The sequence below is a fragment of the Triticum aestivum genome, chromosome 4A (genome assembly GCF_018294505.1).
Source record: "Triticum aestivum cultivar Chinese Spring chromosome 4A, IWGSC CS RefSeq v2.1, whole genome shotgun sequence".
NCBI lineage: Eukaryota > Viridiplantae > Streptophyta > Magnoliopsida > Poales > Poaceae > Triticum > Triticum aestivum.
The window spans coordinates 747,954,420-747,970,618 of NC_057803.1; the positions used below are offsets into that span (position 1 = coordinate 747,954,420).

At 44.7% G+C, this 16,199-nt stretch overlaps 1 protein-coding gene across 1 annotated transcript; it reads left to right on the forward strand.

Annotated features, from left to right (window-relative positions):
- The first annotated feature begins 2,238 nt into the window (after positions 1 to 2,238).
- On the forward strand, positions 2,239 to 14,055 carry LOC123088583 (uncharacterized). Its single transcript, XM_044510802.1, has 24 exons — positions 2,239 to 2,515; positions 3,203 to 3,312; positions 3,673 to 3,838; positions 3,926 to 4,026; positions 4,131 to 4,203; positions 4,283 to 4,424; positions 5,102 to 5,262; positions 5,546 to 5,670; positions 5,753 to 5,852; positions 7,266 to 7,362; positions 7,461 to 7,512; positions 7,864 to 7,965; positions 8,050 to 8,196; positions 8,280 to 8,451; positions 8,544 to 8,792; positions 8,927 to 9,081; positions 9,425 to 9,553; positions 9,674 to 9,791; positions 9,975 to 10,170; positions 10,407 to 10,518; positions 10,597 to 10,751; positions 11,462 to 12,875; positions 12,968 to 13,162; positions 13,247 to 14,055. The coding sequence occupies exons 1-24, from the start codon at positions 2,359 to 2,361 to the stop codon at positions 13,721 to 13,723; spliced, it is 4,905 nt and encodes a 1,634-aa protein (XP_044366737.1). The 5' UTR covers positions 2,239 to 2,358; the 3' UTR covers positions 13,724 to 14,055.
- Positions 14,056 to 16,199: the final 2,144 nt, after the last annotated feature.

A 16,199-nucleotide genomic window follows, 5' to 3' on the forward strand; every position in this document is an offset into this window, starting at 1 on the left:
ATATCTTGCCATCACATAGTTACTTATCTTGCTTAGCATAAGTTGTTGGTGCACATAGGTGAGCCTAATTGTTTTAGGTTTTGTGCTTGACAAATTAACCGCTAGGTTTATTCCGCATTTGTTCAAGCCTAAATTGTAATTATTTTAAAGCGGCTATTCACCCCCCCTCTAGGCGACATCCATGATCTTTCAGGAAGTCCAGCCGCCTCTTATATATTTTGGGGGTGATGGTCGATTGAACAACACACAATCGAACATATCAATATACTACTTTTTCATCTACGTTTTATCTCTCCACCATTTCTCTCTCTCGTTCTTCGTTGTTCTTCATGTTTGAGAGCTGCGAATACCGAGGCTCTAGGGGCGAGCGAATCGACCTAGGGCAGCCCACAGCCGTCGCACTCCCTTACAGGGTCCTTCCCGGGGGTGTGGGGTTTCGGGTCTGCAAAAACGCCCATTGACTGTCTTGCGTATCGCGCTGTCGGTCGGGTCTCCTTCGACGTGAGCTGCGGTGCATCACCCCCGGCGTCGAGGGCACACATGACGTGTTCGTGTGTCAACATAAGGAAGCGAAGTCGGTGGAGGAGCTACCTCTGGCGGCGGCAGAGAGGTCGCGAGACAGAGAGAAAGAGGGTTGGCGGCTAGGGCAGGGAGGGTTGTGGATGATTTTGCAGATTAGCCCCTGATAAGTGATGGGTTTACATTTGCGCCCTCGTGGATCCTTGGTTGCGGTACTGGACTAAATAGCATTTTAATTTTTCGAACTAGGACACTTAAAAGAGGTTTTTTGAAGCAGACCTGGGCATGGGCAGCTCCGGGTCAGGCTTTGTGGTCGGGTCGGGCTCGGGCCTGAAAATTTGGCCCGTTGTGTATGCCGGGCCGGGCTCGGGCTTGGGAAATTAGGTAGTTTACATGGAGGCCCGACCCGGCCCGGCCCAAAATTAATCTTTTTAGTCCCTTCAGGCTGGGCTTGGGCCTAGACTTTGCAAGTCGGGCTTTGACTGGCCCGGCCCGGCCCAGCCCGAGGAATGCCCAGGTTTAGTTTGAAGTGCAACAGATTTGATGCCACTTGATTCATATCCCCATGAAAAGCTAGTGTGAAGATCCAACAATCCAAGCACAACTCAAAGTTCTATTAAGTTTTCTTTTTTTTTCTCTTTCTTTGTGAGTGTTGTAGAAGCGCCCTGCATGCCATGTTTCACCTTCAATTGACAATGGCGTGACATTGAGAGCTAGCACAAATTGTGTTCGGTGCATTTCATCATGACTAATCCTCGGAACATGTTTTTTTTTTGCGTGGACTTGTGGTGTCACCAATCGTTGTTTTCTTCGGAGCTCGCCATATTTCATTGCCATATCTTTGCATGTGGAAGATTCATCCCTAGAGAAGGAAGGGCTTCGATCCCATGCCTCATCCGATCGGCCGGCGATGGCTAGGGGAAGGCGCGCGAGATCTTCGTGTACATAGTAGTACTAGCTTGGTAGGACTTGCCTTATTGGCGTATGTCGCTATATCGGTTGCTAGGGGAGTGTCGCCATTCACGGGCCGCGTCCGACAACTATTGGTGCTTGTGTTCCATCTCCGTGGTGCTCCTCTGGCAGGAGACAAAGACGAAACTGGGTTACTTCACCATCATCTCCATGAATAAGGCTGTCGGATCCCCAGATCTGGAGGTGTACTCTTGCCACATCTGCTCTCTTCATGCCTTCATGGTGAAGGCAGACGGGATACAGAGGAGATAATTAAGATCTACTTCTAGTCTTGCTGTAGTTGCAATCTTCTCCCTCGAGCTCATCATCAGGCGCGGAGCTTTGGCGCACTTCAATACGTAGCTTGCCGACTTCAGCCTCCACTCTGCTTCTTTTGGTCGAATAAAGACCCAATGGAGCCTCGTTCATTCCTCCCAACGCGTCGTCGTTAAAAGGGAGGCAATCAAGTGCCGGTCGAACTTTTGTTGTAGTTTCTTCCGGTTTGGTGGAGATGGCGCAGCGAAGCCAGCGCGCGCCCCAAGTGGTTCATCCCCGCGATGGTGGCTTTGGTCTCCGGCTGGTACTGTGTAAAAGGATTTGCATGGATAAATGATTTGCATCTGCAATCTGCAAATACACCAAATTAAATTACGAGGGGCGGTTTTCCTCTTGGGAGTGTGTGTGTGTGTGTGTCTGACCTGTGGGCCCGCCGGGCATACACAGAAGAGGAACCACTTGGTTGGTTCGTTGAGGACTCGGGAGCCAGCCCAGCAGTATAGCCGAGTCGCATCGCTTCGTCAAATCCCACCACCGACCGACCGACCCCGACCGCCGGGAGATCTGAGCCTCCATCCCATCCCGGCCGGGCCAGATCAGATCCGCGGCGCGATGGGATGGGAATGGGAGACGGTGCAGCACTTGGACCTCCGGCACGCCGGCGGCCGCCGCGGGGCCGGCGCCCCCGCGCGCCCGCTGCAGCCGCACGCCGCCGCCTTCCGCGCCTCCCAGGCCATCGTCGCCGTCGCCGTCGGCACCCACGTCGTCGGTACGCCCCCTCCCCCTTCCCTTCTCCTCTGCCGCTGTGGCGGAGCTAGCTGGGCGAGCGGGCGGGCGGGTCCTGCCTGCTGATCTATCTGGTCTCCGCTGCTGCTCATCTGACTGCTGTGGAAAATTCGGCCGAGCATGGGTTCAGCTCTCGCCAGGAGTAGTCGAATTTGACTAGCTGGGGCGGTGGAAATGGGTGTGGACCTCGAATTCTGGGCTCCTGAGTCTACCGTGTGTAGTTGCGGTCAGTGATCTGAGTAGCTCAGCTATCCCGCAAGTGAGATTGATCAACTACGAGTCCAACTCTCGCCTGGCCGGGAGTACCATGGACCTCTACTAACTGACTAGTTAGTTAGTCTTAGTCCACGCAGATCACTCGCATAGCTCGTTTTCGGCACCCGGAGCTCTAGGTACTATGTTTCCATGGTTCTCTGCTGAGTAATAGCTGCTGTGTTTTCACTAGGATTTCTGGAAGGTACTATAGCTAGAGTACAGGTAGTTAATGTCGGTATCATATTTGAGGTAATCCAGTCGGATATACCTGACAAGTACGAGTCCATTGCGTACAGTTTACTCGATAACTATGTCGAAGTTTGTGTAAGACATTAAGAGAGGAGTGCACATGGCTTGTAAGGAAGTGGGGCATCGAGCTCTTATTAGCTGTCTCGTTTTTCTCTTCTCTTTGCAGAATTTGATGCTTTGACTGGAAGCAAGATAGCTTTGGTTGACCTTGGAGCTCGTGTTGTTCGTATGGCATATAGCCCTACCTCTAGCCATGTTATCATTGCTATCCTTGAGGTTTGTTTCTGTTTCAATGCTCCAGTATTTATTTATTTGGTACAAGTTATTTCATCCACTTTGAACAACCAATAATATTATACCATCTAATCTAGACCTAGCAGCAGAATTTTGCCTATGTTTTCAATACTCTACTGTGGCCAGAAAAGTTGCTATTCTTCAAGCTTATCACTAGACGTCTTTTATGGCTTTTATCTTTCATTTCATCATCCATCTGCCATCATAATGATAAACGGAATATTGCTTTAGTTAGTTACTCAACTCACATGATATTAATATTGCTCTCTAGTAACCTCTCATCTCACATGATATTGACATCTCATGCAACTGTTTCTTGTCTATGCATATCTCCTTCTGTAGGATGCTACAATCAGATCATGTGATTTCGCTACCGAGCAGACGCTTGTGCTGCACTCACCTGAGAAAAAAACAGACCACGTTTCAATAGACACAGAAGTTCATCTTGCGTTGACACCTCTTGAACCTATCGTTTTCTTCGGTTTTCACAAAAGAATGAGTGTGACAGGTTTTTCTCTTCACTTGAAGGGCTCTGCATTTCATTAAGAAAAACACCTATATGTGTTCTTTAACGCCCTTTTCTCTCTTATTATAGTTGTTGGGACTGTTGAAGGTGGGAGGCCACCAACAAAAATAAAGACTGATCTTAAAAAACCCATTGTCAACCTGGCTTGCCATCCTCGCCTTCCTGTGTTTGTAAGTCAATCATTCCTTCACCTCTTCTTTTTGGTGATTCCTTTACATATCTTTTTGGTGTCTTTTCTGTTTTCCTATCTTGACATACAGACTTTTAATGTCAGTATGTAGCTTATGCTGAAGGCTTGGTACGCGCCTACAACGTCCAGACATACGCTGTTCACTACACGTTACAACGTAATATACATTGCTTTGTTTTCATATGTTTTATCATTTAGCCACCAGCAGGCTTCATAATTTTTCCATTTTCTGGCAGTTCCGGTTGACAGTACAATTAAGCTCATGGGAGCTGGTGCTTTTGGGTTTCATCCGACCTTAGAGTGGGTATTTATTGGTGATAGAGGGGGCACTCTCCTGGCATGGGATGTATCAACTGAGAGGCCAAACATGATTGGGATGTAAGTGTGTTGTTACACTGTTGAGATTGGGAGAAATCTTTTGTTGTGTGATTTTTTTTTGCAATATGCAGTACTACTGAATTTGTATCGCATGGACAGCATTAATGTTATATTGGTCGTTGGTTGGGGATCAAACATTGAGTTTCATAAAACAGTTTATATTGGTCGTTTAGTTAGAACAGTTTTTACAGGGCTGCTTTTATGCATATTAGAGTGGTTCCTTTGGATTTATATGCTGCTAGCTATATTATCTGTGGTGTCTTTTCGCAGAAGTTATAGTGGATCCTGTCACCCCATTGGAGGACAATTGATTTTGCATCTAATTAGTGTATCTTTCTGTGCATGTTCAATTATAAAAGGACAGACCCAGTGCATAGAAGCTCCCACACAAGGTGGGGTCTGGGGAGGATTATAGGAACCTAGTCTTACCTGTGCAAGTTCAATTATAATTTATAATATTATGCTTCGTGTTCCTTGACCTGGATTTCATTAGGAAAGGCATAGTGACATGTTGTAGCCAAGTCAACCCTCTCCATGCACTTCTCTGTTATTTGGATGGCATGTTATTCAGCTTGGTTAAAGTGCTTCCAGACGTACTGTTCATTCTCAGTTATTTCCTTCTACATCTTTCATCTATCTGCAATGTGATAATCTGATTGTTGCCTTTTTTCTATCAGTACACAGGCTGGTTCTCAGCCAATCACATCTGTTTCCTGGCTTCCTACACTAAAGCTGCTCGTGACAATTTCGAAGGATGGGGGTCTTCAAGTATGGAAGACACGAGTTATTATTAATAACAATAGACAACCAATGGAAACTCATTTCTTTGAGCGTGCTGGTTAGTTTTTGTCCTCCTTACCGTTTATGATTTTGCTCGAACTTTTCTGTTATTTTCTTATGCTTTGGGTTTTAACTGTCATGTTGGATGGTTAGTGCTGTATCTCAGTGAGATGGTGACTGTACATCTCTGTTTTAGCACTTAAGCCATTTTATTGTTCTCATATGTTGTTAAAATAGTCTCAATAATTTTGTTCATGAACTGTGCTACTTACTGATTGCTAATCTTTCTTTTTTCCTTCCTACAATGAGCTGTGTAACCATTTTCTTCGTTAACTATGCAGCCATTGAAACAATGGACATCACAAAGATACTCACTCTACAAGGTGGTGAAGCAGTGTACCCTTTGCCTCGAATAAAGAATTTGGCAGTGCATCCAAAGTTCAATTTGGCTGCAGTGATTTTTCAAGTTAGGCCACACTAACTCTGAACCCCATATTTGCAGTATTCATTGCCATGAGTTTCATAAAAAAAATGTCATTGATTTGCAGGATATGTCTGCGACAGAAGCTGCAAAGAACAAGGCTGCATACACAAGGGAAGGAAGGAGGCAGCTTTTTGCTGTACTACAGGGGGCTAGGGGGTCAACTGGTAAGCATATGGATGTGTTTTTTTTCTTCTCATTTTGCTATATTTATCCTTATTTAATATTCTCATATCATCCCCTTGGTTAAAATTGCTGAAAACTCATTATTTCGTTTTAGTTGGATCCTACGGGTTAAAATACTGTATGAAGTCAGGCTGTATTTGCTACACTGTTAGAATTTTTAGCACCATGGAAGCCATTTTCTTGGTACGACAACTTATGGAGAGATATAGGGAGCATAAGAAGGACTTGCATATGGTGTTCATTGACTTGGAGAAGGCCTATGATAAGATACCGCGGAATGTCATGTGGTGGGCCTTGGAGAAACACAAAGTCCCAGCAAAGTACATTACCCTCATCAAGGACATGTACAATAATGTTGTGACAAGTGTTCGAACAAGTGATGTCGACACCGATGACTTCCCGATTAAGATAGGACTGCATCAGGGGTCAGCTTTGAGCCCTTATCTTTTTGCATTGGTGATGGATGAGGTCACAAGGGGTATACAAGGAGATATCCCATGGTGTATGCTCTTTGCAGATGATGTGGTGCTAGTTGACGATAGTCGGACGGGGGTAAATAGGAAGTTAGAGTTATGGAGACAAACCTTGGAATCGAAAGGGTTTAGGCTTAGTAGAACTAAAACCGAGTACATGATGTGCGGTTTCAGTACTACTAGCTGTGAGGAGGAGGAGGTTAGCCTTGATGGCCAGGTGGTACCTCGGAAGGACACCTTTCGGTATTTGGGGTCAATGTTGCAGGAGGATGGGGGTATTGATGAAGATGTGAACCATCGAATCAAAGCCGGATGGATGAAGTGGCGCCAAGCTTCTGGCATTCTCTGTGACAAGAGAGTGCCACAAAAGCTAAAAGGCAAGTTCTACAGGACGGCGGTTCGACCCGCAATGTTGTATGGCGCGGAGTGTTGGCCTACTAAAAGGCGACATGTTCAACAGTTAGGTGTGGCGGAGATGCGTATGTTGAGATGGATGTGTGGCCACACGAGGAAGGATCGAGTCCGGAATGATGATATACGAGATAGAGTTGGGGTAGCACCAATTGAGGAGAAGCTTGTCCAACATCGTTTGAGATGGTTTGGGCATATTCAGCGCAGGCCTCCAGAAGCTCCAGTGCATAGCGGACGGCTAAAGCGTGCGGAGAATGTCAAGAGAGGGCGGGGTCGACCGATTTTGACATGGGAGGAGTCCGTTAAGAGAGACCTGAAGGATTGGAGTATCGACAAAGAGCTAGCTATGGACAGGGGTGCGTGGAAGCTTGCTATCCATGTGCCAGAGCCATGAGTTGGTTGTGAGATCTTATGGGTTTCACCTCTAGCCTACCCCAACTTGTTTGGGACTAAAGGCTTTGTTGTTGTTGTTGTTGTTGTCATGCACTAAAATTTGTTGTGGTATTGCAGCTGCTGTTTTAAAGGAGAAACTTTTAGCCCTGGGTTCATCCGGAATTTTAGCAGAGCACCAACTCCAGGCGCAGCTTCAAGAGCAGCACTTGAAGGGGTAGAATTTCGTATTTCCATTTACTATGTCACCATACTTTCTTTGTTGCACACAGTATTTATAATGGTTGGAGTTTACTTCTTCTTTCTTTTTGTCAGCCAGAGCAAGCTAACTATCTCAGATGTTGCAAGGAAGGCTTTCCTTCACAGTGTATGTGCCTCCTTTTGGTAGCTTTCAACTTGTGCTATGTCCTTTACATGTACTGAAGCTATGTAGGTTCCATCGAACCTGAAAAAAAAACACTCTTTTCACAAGAAAAACCAACAACCTCTTTGAAAGCTTCATTCCCAAAAGATTGCTGTTCTTAACCTATGTTGGTTCTGTCATGCTGCAACCTCATGCTTTCATCAGCAAAGCTTCCGATTTCAGCCTTTTGTTAATATATACTCTACATCTTATCAATTTTAGCCCTTATTGTTGGTTAATTCTGCTGGTCAACCAATACTTGTGCTTGTATGTTGTTACAAACTTCTTAATTCTCTTGCAAACAATTTTTTGCAGCATTTCATGGAGGGACATGCTAAAAGTGGTCCAATCTCTCGTTTACCCCTTGTTACTATTTCAGATCCTGGCAACCTTTTGCGAGATATTCCTGTTTGTCAGGTGACTGCTATAACATACATTCAACGTTTTTGCTTACTTAAACTATTTTACTCTCTAACCAGTTTGCTAGTTTTGTAATTGCAGCCATTCCATCTGGAGTTGAACTTCTTCAACCAGGAGAACCGTGTGGTTCAGTATCCAGTTAGAGCTTTCTACTTGGATGGATTTAACCTGATGGCCCATAACCTATCATCTGGAGCTGATAATCTCTATAAGAAGCTTTACTCTACGGTATTTATTGCACAATGGTGCAACTTTTTCTTGTTTATTTTGTTCGTTCTCTGTTTTATAATTCCCATGCACCCTATTCCCAGATTCCCTCAAATATGGAATGCCACCCCAAGTATATTTCATATAGCCCAAAGCAGCATATGTTTCTAGTTGTGTTTGAATTAAGTGGTCCAAGTGGAGTGGCGCATGAAGTTGTTCTTTACTGGGAGCAGACTGATTTACAGACAGTAAACAGCAAAGGAAGTTCAATAAAAGGTTTTCCATTTTGTGACATATTGTATCTAATTGCCAGCGTAGGACATTTCTACATGATTAGCTGACCCCTGGTATGTGTTGCTCTTTCTTAGGTCGAGATGCTACTTTTTTGGGACCGGATGATAATCAATATGCTATTCTGGAGGAAGACAGAACTAGCCTGAATCTTTATAATCTCAAACCAATAGCCACGAAGGAAGCTCTTGAAAATAATGCTGCCGTGCTCGAAGAAGAAGAAAACACATTTGCTGAGAATCCTACTGCTAATCCAACACAAAAGCAAGGTCCTATGCAGTTTACTTTTGAATCCGAGGTCGATCGCATATTTTCATCTCCACAAGGTACGCTGTCCTGCCATCTTGCCTCTCTCCTTTCAACAGAAAAGAATGATATGTTATTAGGGGTGACCTATTTGAGATATTAATGTTAGTCGACTCAGGTGAACTATTGCTGACTAACGCATTGCTCCTTGCAGAATCATCCTTGTTGTATGTGATCTCGGGGAAACATATTGGACTGGCGAAGCTCCTGACTGGTTATAGGTTATCTACAGACAATGGGCTATCTATTACCACAAAAACTGATGGGAAGAAGTTTATCAAGTTAAAGCCAAACGAAACTGTTCTTCAGGTGCTTTATTTGTATTGATTCACTCCTAGGGTTCCATAAACAGTCTTCCAAAATGAAGTTAGTGACCGTTCTTGGTGATGGGGTTCACAAAATTATGATACATTTTCTAAAGATGTTCTTGGATGGGTTCCCTCGAGTAGTTTGGCGTAACTGATATTCAAATGATGCATTGATTCATGTCTAAAATATTAATCTACTATGGGCATTATGGACATCCTTTGATTAGTACCCTTTTGAAACTTGTCTAAAACAAGCATTCAGTTTCACCACCAGCATTATGGGCATGCAGTTACTTGACTGCGTTTGACGTGCGTACTCTTAATGAAATTTATCTAATATGCAGGTCCACTGGCAGACAACTTTGAGAGGTCCTGTTGCCGGAATATTGACAAACCAAAGGGTACTAATCGCCTCTGCTGATCTTGATATACTTTCAAGCAGCTCAACCAAATATGATCGTGGTCTCCCATCAATATCCTTTAATCATTCTAGTTTTTCGATACTCTCGCTCTTTATGTTGTTACTCAAGCTTATGTCTTGTCTTGCCCTAAACTGTTAATCATGTTTTGTTGAGCACTTAACTACTGCATACTATCGGTCAATGTTGTGGGTTGGACCAGCTCTCATTTTCTCAAGTGCAACTGCAATAAGTATGCTTGGATGGGACAACAAAGTTCGATCAATCCTTTCCACTAGCTTCCCTCGTTCTGGTAACAGTTACTCCCAGACTTCTTTTTTGTTATGATGACATAAGTTACTTTCTTTTTCATTTAAATAATCAACCTAGCATTTGTGTTATGTTCCCAGTTTGTTACCATGCTCCGTGCTATATTTTTCTTGTTAGTCCTATGAGTTTGTGCTGGACTTAACCATATGCATCTTTATGCATGCAGTGTTGCTTGGTGCCCTGAACGACCGTCTGCTGCTTGTGAATCCAACAGATATAAATCCAAGACAGAAAAAGGGTGTGGAAATAAGAAGCTGTCTAGTTGGTCTTCTTGAACCTCTTCTTATTGGTTTTGCTACCATGCAGCAACACTTTACACAAAAAATCGATCTTTCAGAAGTGCTATACCAAATAACATCGAGGTAAATTTTTTTTTTGCTTGGCTGCTGTACTCATTTTTCAGTACACAAGTGAGTTACTTGTGTTGTACTCCCTCTGTTCCAAATTACTCGTCGTGGGAGTAGCATTTATTAATCATGCACTGTCATTTGGTTGTTTGTTTATGTTTTAAACTTCTGATCAGAGTATTTTTTGCATAGTTTTTGTATTTAACTGGATGTCCATGATTTACCCATTTATGTTCTCTCATTCACTGCAGGTTTGATAGTCTGCGTGTTACTCCGAAGTCCCTGGACATATTATCTAAGGGACCCCCTGTCTGTGGAGACCTTGCTGTATCATTATCTCAAGCAGGACCTCAGTTTACACAAGTGAGCTTAATCTTCACCATCTTTTGTTTCCTTCATTGTTCTCTCGTTGATCTAATACTTCATTGCAACTTGTGGTAGATCATGCGCTGCAATTACGCCATCAAAGCTCTCCGGTTCTCTGCTGCTTTATCGATTTTGAAAGATGAGTTTCTGCGTTCCAGAGATTATCCTCAGTGCCCTCCCACTTCTCATCTGTTCCAGCGTTTCCGAGAGTTGGGCTACGCATGCATTAAGTACGGTCAGCTATCATCTCTAACTTTGATCTACAAAAAAGATATCCTCTCCACTCATATGACTAAATTGCAAATACTGTTTTATTTTTTTCCTGTATCACAAGATGTCATTACTTCTACACCAACCAAATGCAAATCTTTTTTGGGCTCCAGACACACTCTAGAGACATTGAACTTTCAGAATAGGTGTCAACCTCCCTGAAAACATGGTTGAATTGATCCTGTGATGTTCTATTACCCAGAGTAACAGTTTATCCTAAACAAATACTGAAATCGCTTAGAGACACTAGACATCATCTTGAATATGGAACTTCAAAGATATCCTTGGCTTGGCTTCCACATTGCTACTCCAGAGTCCAGACAGAATCCATACTAGTTAATTTTGCTTGAAAAGTTCTGACTAGTGTGCATGCTGGCCCAATCGCAAAACTAGCTAGCCATAACCTGTTTTATATTTGGATAATGGGTGATCTGTTGTGTTTGGAAAATGTTTATATTTTTTAGCAGAGACAATATTTTACATAGCAATCACTTGTTGTGTATGCCCTGTGCTAATTAACATAATCTTAACGATTGCCTTCTTGCTCCTTAAATGCCATTAGATAAATTTATGTTTTGTAAGGACTGTTCTTATTTTCCTTATTCCCAATTTCCTCAGTGTAACAGTCTACATGATTCAGAGCGTAAATAGTTGATGCATTTCTTTTCAGGTATGGTCAGTTTGACAGTGCGAAAGAAACATTTGAGGCTATTGCAGATCATGAAAGCATGCTGGATCTGTTTATATGTCACCTGAACCCTAGTGCCCTGCGACGCCTTGCACAAAAGTTGGAGGAATCTGGTACAGATCCTGAGCTGAGACGTTATCTAGAAAGAATACTGAGAGTTCGTTCAACTGGATGGACGCAAGGTGTCTTTGCCAATTTTGCTGCTGAAAGTATGGTGCCTAAAGGCCCGGAATGGGCAGGAGGGAACTGGGAGATCAAAACACCTACCAGCATGAAGAGTATTCCTCAGTGGGAGCTTGCAGGAGAGGTGATGCCTTACATGAGAACAACTGATGCTGCCATCCCATCTGTTATTGCAGATCATATCGGTGTTTACTTGGGTGTGATGAAGGGCCGGGGTAACGTAGTGGAAGTAAGCGAAAAGAGCTTGGTTAAAGCTATGGCGGCGGCCAGTAGTGAGAATGGGCAACCGGCATCTTCTGAATTGGCACTGAAAAACAAAGCAAATGCTGCTAGTGATTCAGTTGGTGATAGTCTGGCCAGGCAGCTAGGGGTTCAAATTGCTTCTGCAGATGAACAGGCCAAAGCAGCGGAGGAGTTTAAAAAGACTCTCTATGGTGTTGTTGATGCTGGAAGCAGTGATGAGGACGAGTCAACGTCGAAGACTAAAAGGATACAAATCAGGATACGTGATAAGCCCGCTGCACCTGCTGTTGATGTTAACAAACTGAAAGAGGCCACGAAACAGCTAGGTTTGATGGCTCCTCCGATCAGTAGGACAAGGTCGTCTGGAACACCACAAGAATTCAGTCAGCCAGCAGGCCCAGCACCATCTGCTGCTCCAGCAATGCCGAGTGGCGCAGTCGATTTCTTTGGAACAAATACTTTGGTGGCGCCACCACAAGCGCTGACCGGCGGCACGGGTCCTGTAATCGGAGGCCTGGGAGTGACAGCTGGACCTATTCCTGAGGACTTCTTCCAGAACACCGTTCCATCACAGCAACTTGCGAATCGACTGCCTCCTCCAGGAGCAATCCTGCAAAGAATGGCCAATCCTGAGTCTGGGATGAACGTCGGCAGACCGGTACCTACTCAAAACATGATGGGCAATGTTGGTCTTCCAGATGGTGGGGTGCCGCCACAGGGGCCACAGCAAGGCCAGTTCCCTCAGCAACAAGGCCAGTTCCCTCAGCAGCAAGGCATTCCTATGAACCCAATTGGCCTACCTGATGGTGGTGTACCTCCACAGAGCCAGGCTCTTCCTTCACAGCCACAGGGCTTTCAACCTGCTGCTCCTACTCCTTCGCAACCAATTGATCTCAGTGCTCTCGAGGGTCCAGGAGCGGCAAAGCAAGCTGCTCAGCCCCCAGCGCCTAAAGCCGTGCGTCCTGGCCAGGTACTCTACTCTACTCTACTCTACCTTTTGTTAGACACTTTGTCTGATGGACTTGGCATAGCTTCAGCTGACACCCGTATCCGTGATTACAGGTACCCCGTGGCGCTCCTGCTGCAGAATGCTACAGGATGGGTCTTGCACATCTTGAGCAGAATCAGCTCACGGATGCACTAAATTGTTTGGATGAAGCATTCTTGGCCCTCGCCAAGGACCAATCACGTGAAGCCGACATCAAAGCGCAGGCTACCATTTGTGCACAGTACAAGATCGCCGTTTCATTGCTACAGGTAATAATCATTTTTATCTGTCATCAAAGTTCAGGTTGCTCGCTGCTGCTTATTTTTTGCGTGAAATGACTTCTGTGCGTGCAGGAAATTGCTCGGCTGCAAAGAGTCCAGGGAGCTGGCACGCTGAGCGCCAAGGAGGAGATGGGCAGGCTGTCTCGGCATCTGGCGTCCCTGCCCATCCAGGCCAAGCACCGGATCAACTGCATCCGGACCGCCATCAAGCGCAACATGGAGGTCCAGAACTTCGCCTATGCCAAGCAGATGCTGGACCTGCTCTACTCCAAGGCGCCGCCGACCAAACAGGATGAGCTCAAGAGTCTCATCGACATGTGCGTCCAGCGGGGGCTGACCAACAAGTCCATCGACCCGTTCGAGGACCCCTCGCAGTTCTGTGCCGTCACCCTCAGCCGCCTCTCCACCATCGGCCACGACGTTTGCGACCTCTGCGGCGCCAAGTTCTCCGCCCTCTCGGCCCCAGGCTGCGTCATCTGCGGCATGGGCAGCATCAAGCGGTCCGATGCCCTCGCCGGCGCTGGCCCTGTCGCCTCGCCCTTTGGCTAAGTTTTGCGCGTGATGGGTTCTGTTCTGTTTGCCCGAGCCTCTGTTTCTTGTATGTATTAGTGTGCAGTCAACATTCTTTGTTTTGTGCTGGGTTGTTGTTGCAGTTGTGGTAATAGCCTTGGAGATACCATTTTGTTGTGATTAATTTCTCTATATGATTCTACAGAACATACATAGGGCTTGTCCTAGCAGATACCGATCCATGTACCTAGAAGCTCTACCCATGGCCTTTGCAACATTTTCGCTGTTTTTTTGTTTTTTGAAAGTTCAAGTTATTTGCAATGTTTTGTGGTAGAAGCTCTACTCACGGCATTTGCAATATTTTCGCTGTTCTTTTGTTTTTTGGAAGTTCAATTTATTTGCCTTGTTTGTGGTCATGAAGGCAAAGATTAATTTTGCTGTGATTAACTTCTCCATGTGATTTTACAGAGCTCAATCATAGCAGCCAGTGATCCATGTACCGAGAAGCTCTACGTACCGCATCTCCAATATTTTGTTGATCTCTTGTGGTTGAAAGTTCAATTAATTTGCATTATTTTTGGTAATGAAGGTGACGATGTCTTGCATGTGTTGGTTAATTGTACAAAGGCTTGTGCCCTGCGGTTCGCGCTCAGGATTTGCCCAGTGAGGAGTTCTTTGTCGGTTCAGGCCCGTGTTGGGCAAGTTGACGCCGGCATTTGACGTAAGTTATTGTTTCTCACCTTGGAAATGATTTGATTTCTTTGTGAAGGAAATCTGCTATTTGGCCGTTGATCATTTCTTCAAAATTTGTGTTTCTTCTTTTCTTGGGCTTAAATGTGGAATGGTGGCAATGGTAAGTCTGATTTTAGGGCTACTTTATTGAAAACCAGTATGTTAGTAATTCTTTTCTTGGAGTACGAAAGTTGAAATTCGGAATGATGACAATGGTGAGTATCCGTCATGTCTGCAGCCTGAGGAGTTTCTAACGATGAGTCTTTTGGGTCTAGTAGCCCCTTTAGGTCCCATTTGTTTGGGCTATAGATTCCTAAGAATCAGTTGTGACTTGGATTCCTGAGAATCAGGTGTGGCTATAGATTTCAAGAATCAGTAGTTTACTATCGTTTACCCTTCTTTTAGAATATCAGAATTCAGAAATATTGTGAAATATCTGCAACGCCCTGAATGCGTTGGTCAACCATTAAACGTGCAAAACAAATCACACTAATTGAACAGCTCACAAATCTTCCAATTCATACATACATACATACATACATACATACATACATACACATTCTCACCGGGAGAAAACACACATGACATGAACAAATGTCCATCAGAGAAGAGAAAAAAATGACAAATAACACGGCAACTTCTCAACCACGATAGTAGAGGAGCGGTTCTACTTGATGGACCAACATGGAAATGAGGGAGGCGGTGGAGTGCAGTAGATCGGGCTCGAGAACGGAGCATATTGAGGGCATGGCTGGAGCAGCGAGTGGTGGGCTTCTTTGGTGGATTTGCCCGGATCTCGTCGCTATTCTTCTACGTTCGCGTGTCTTCGGTTTGGGTCCTTCTGATCTACGTTATTTTTCATCGGCAGCGGTTGCTGTTCTGGGGTGCTGGTCCTATGAGGCCTTAGTACGATGACTTCCCGACTGTCTACTACAACAAGTTGTGCCCGGCTCCGACGATGGAGGGGCGATGACGGCAGAGCGCCTTCGGCTTGCTTCGATGCTTGTAGTCGTCGCTAGGTGGTCTATGAATCTGGATGTAATTTTTATTTCTGGTATTCGTTGTACTGCCATGATTGAAGATGAATAGGTTGAAAGTCTTTCGGCAAAAAAAAAGGCCAGTCTGATGCTGAGCTCAGGGGCTCCGTTGATTCTGTGGCTGTCACTCTCTCTACTACATTGTTAATGTCTCTGTGATCTCTCGGCATTATTATAATACTGCAGTAATTGGATCACTGAATCTTTCCGGTTTGATTCGGGTTGGTGGCCGTCGTCGTTTTAATTTAAAACAAAAGGATCTCCCTTTCTGGTTCGCATATTCTAAAAGAACAAAAGTAGCAGAAAACAAGGACATGTGATCTTTTAAAAAATGTGATTCACCCTAGCAACTTGATTTTTTAAAATTTTTATTTATTCTCTGAAATCTTGGTCGTCCTGGTGATCATCTTCACTCGAGGGCCCCGGGAAGATATTCCCAAGGCGGACATGTGATGTGTCATGTTCAATACTTCTTCCGTTTCCAAATATTTGTCTTTCTAGATATTTCAACAAGTGACTACATATGAAGCAAAATGAGTGAATCTGCACTCTAAAATATATCTATATACATCTGTATATGGTAGTCGATTTGAAATATCTAAAAAGACAAATATTTAGGAACGGAGGGAGTAGTTGTCTTTATTACAATTTAAATTTCTCCCCGCTTGCCAAGGTGGACACAAACAATCTCCGAGTGACGCTTGCTTAGTGTAACACTCGATAAATGCATCGCTGAGCGATGTTTG

What these genes read in the sequence shown, in the direction of transcription:
- LOC123088583 (XM_044510802.1), top strand. Translation starts at nt 2,359, where the DNA reads ATGGGATGGGAATGGGAGACGGTGCAGCACTTGGACCTCCGGCACGCC. An exon ending in TTATCATTGCTATCCTTGAG is followed by an intron (nt 3,313 to 3,672) that starts GTTTGTTTCTGT and finishes CTCCTTCTGTAG; the next exon opens with GATGCTACAATCAGATCATG. An exon ending in GAGATATTCCTGTTTGTCAG is followed by an intron (nt 7,966 to 8,049) that starts GTGACTGCTATA and finishes TTGTAATTGCAG; the next exon opens with CCATTCCATCTGGAGTTGAA.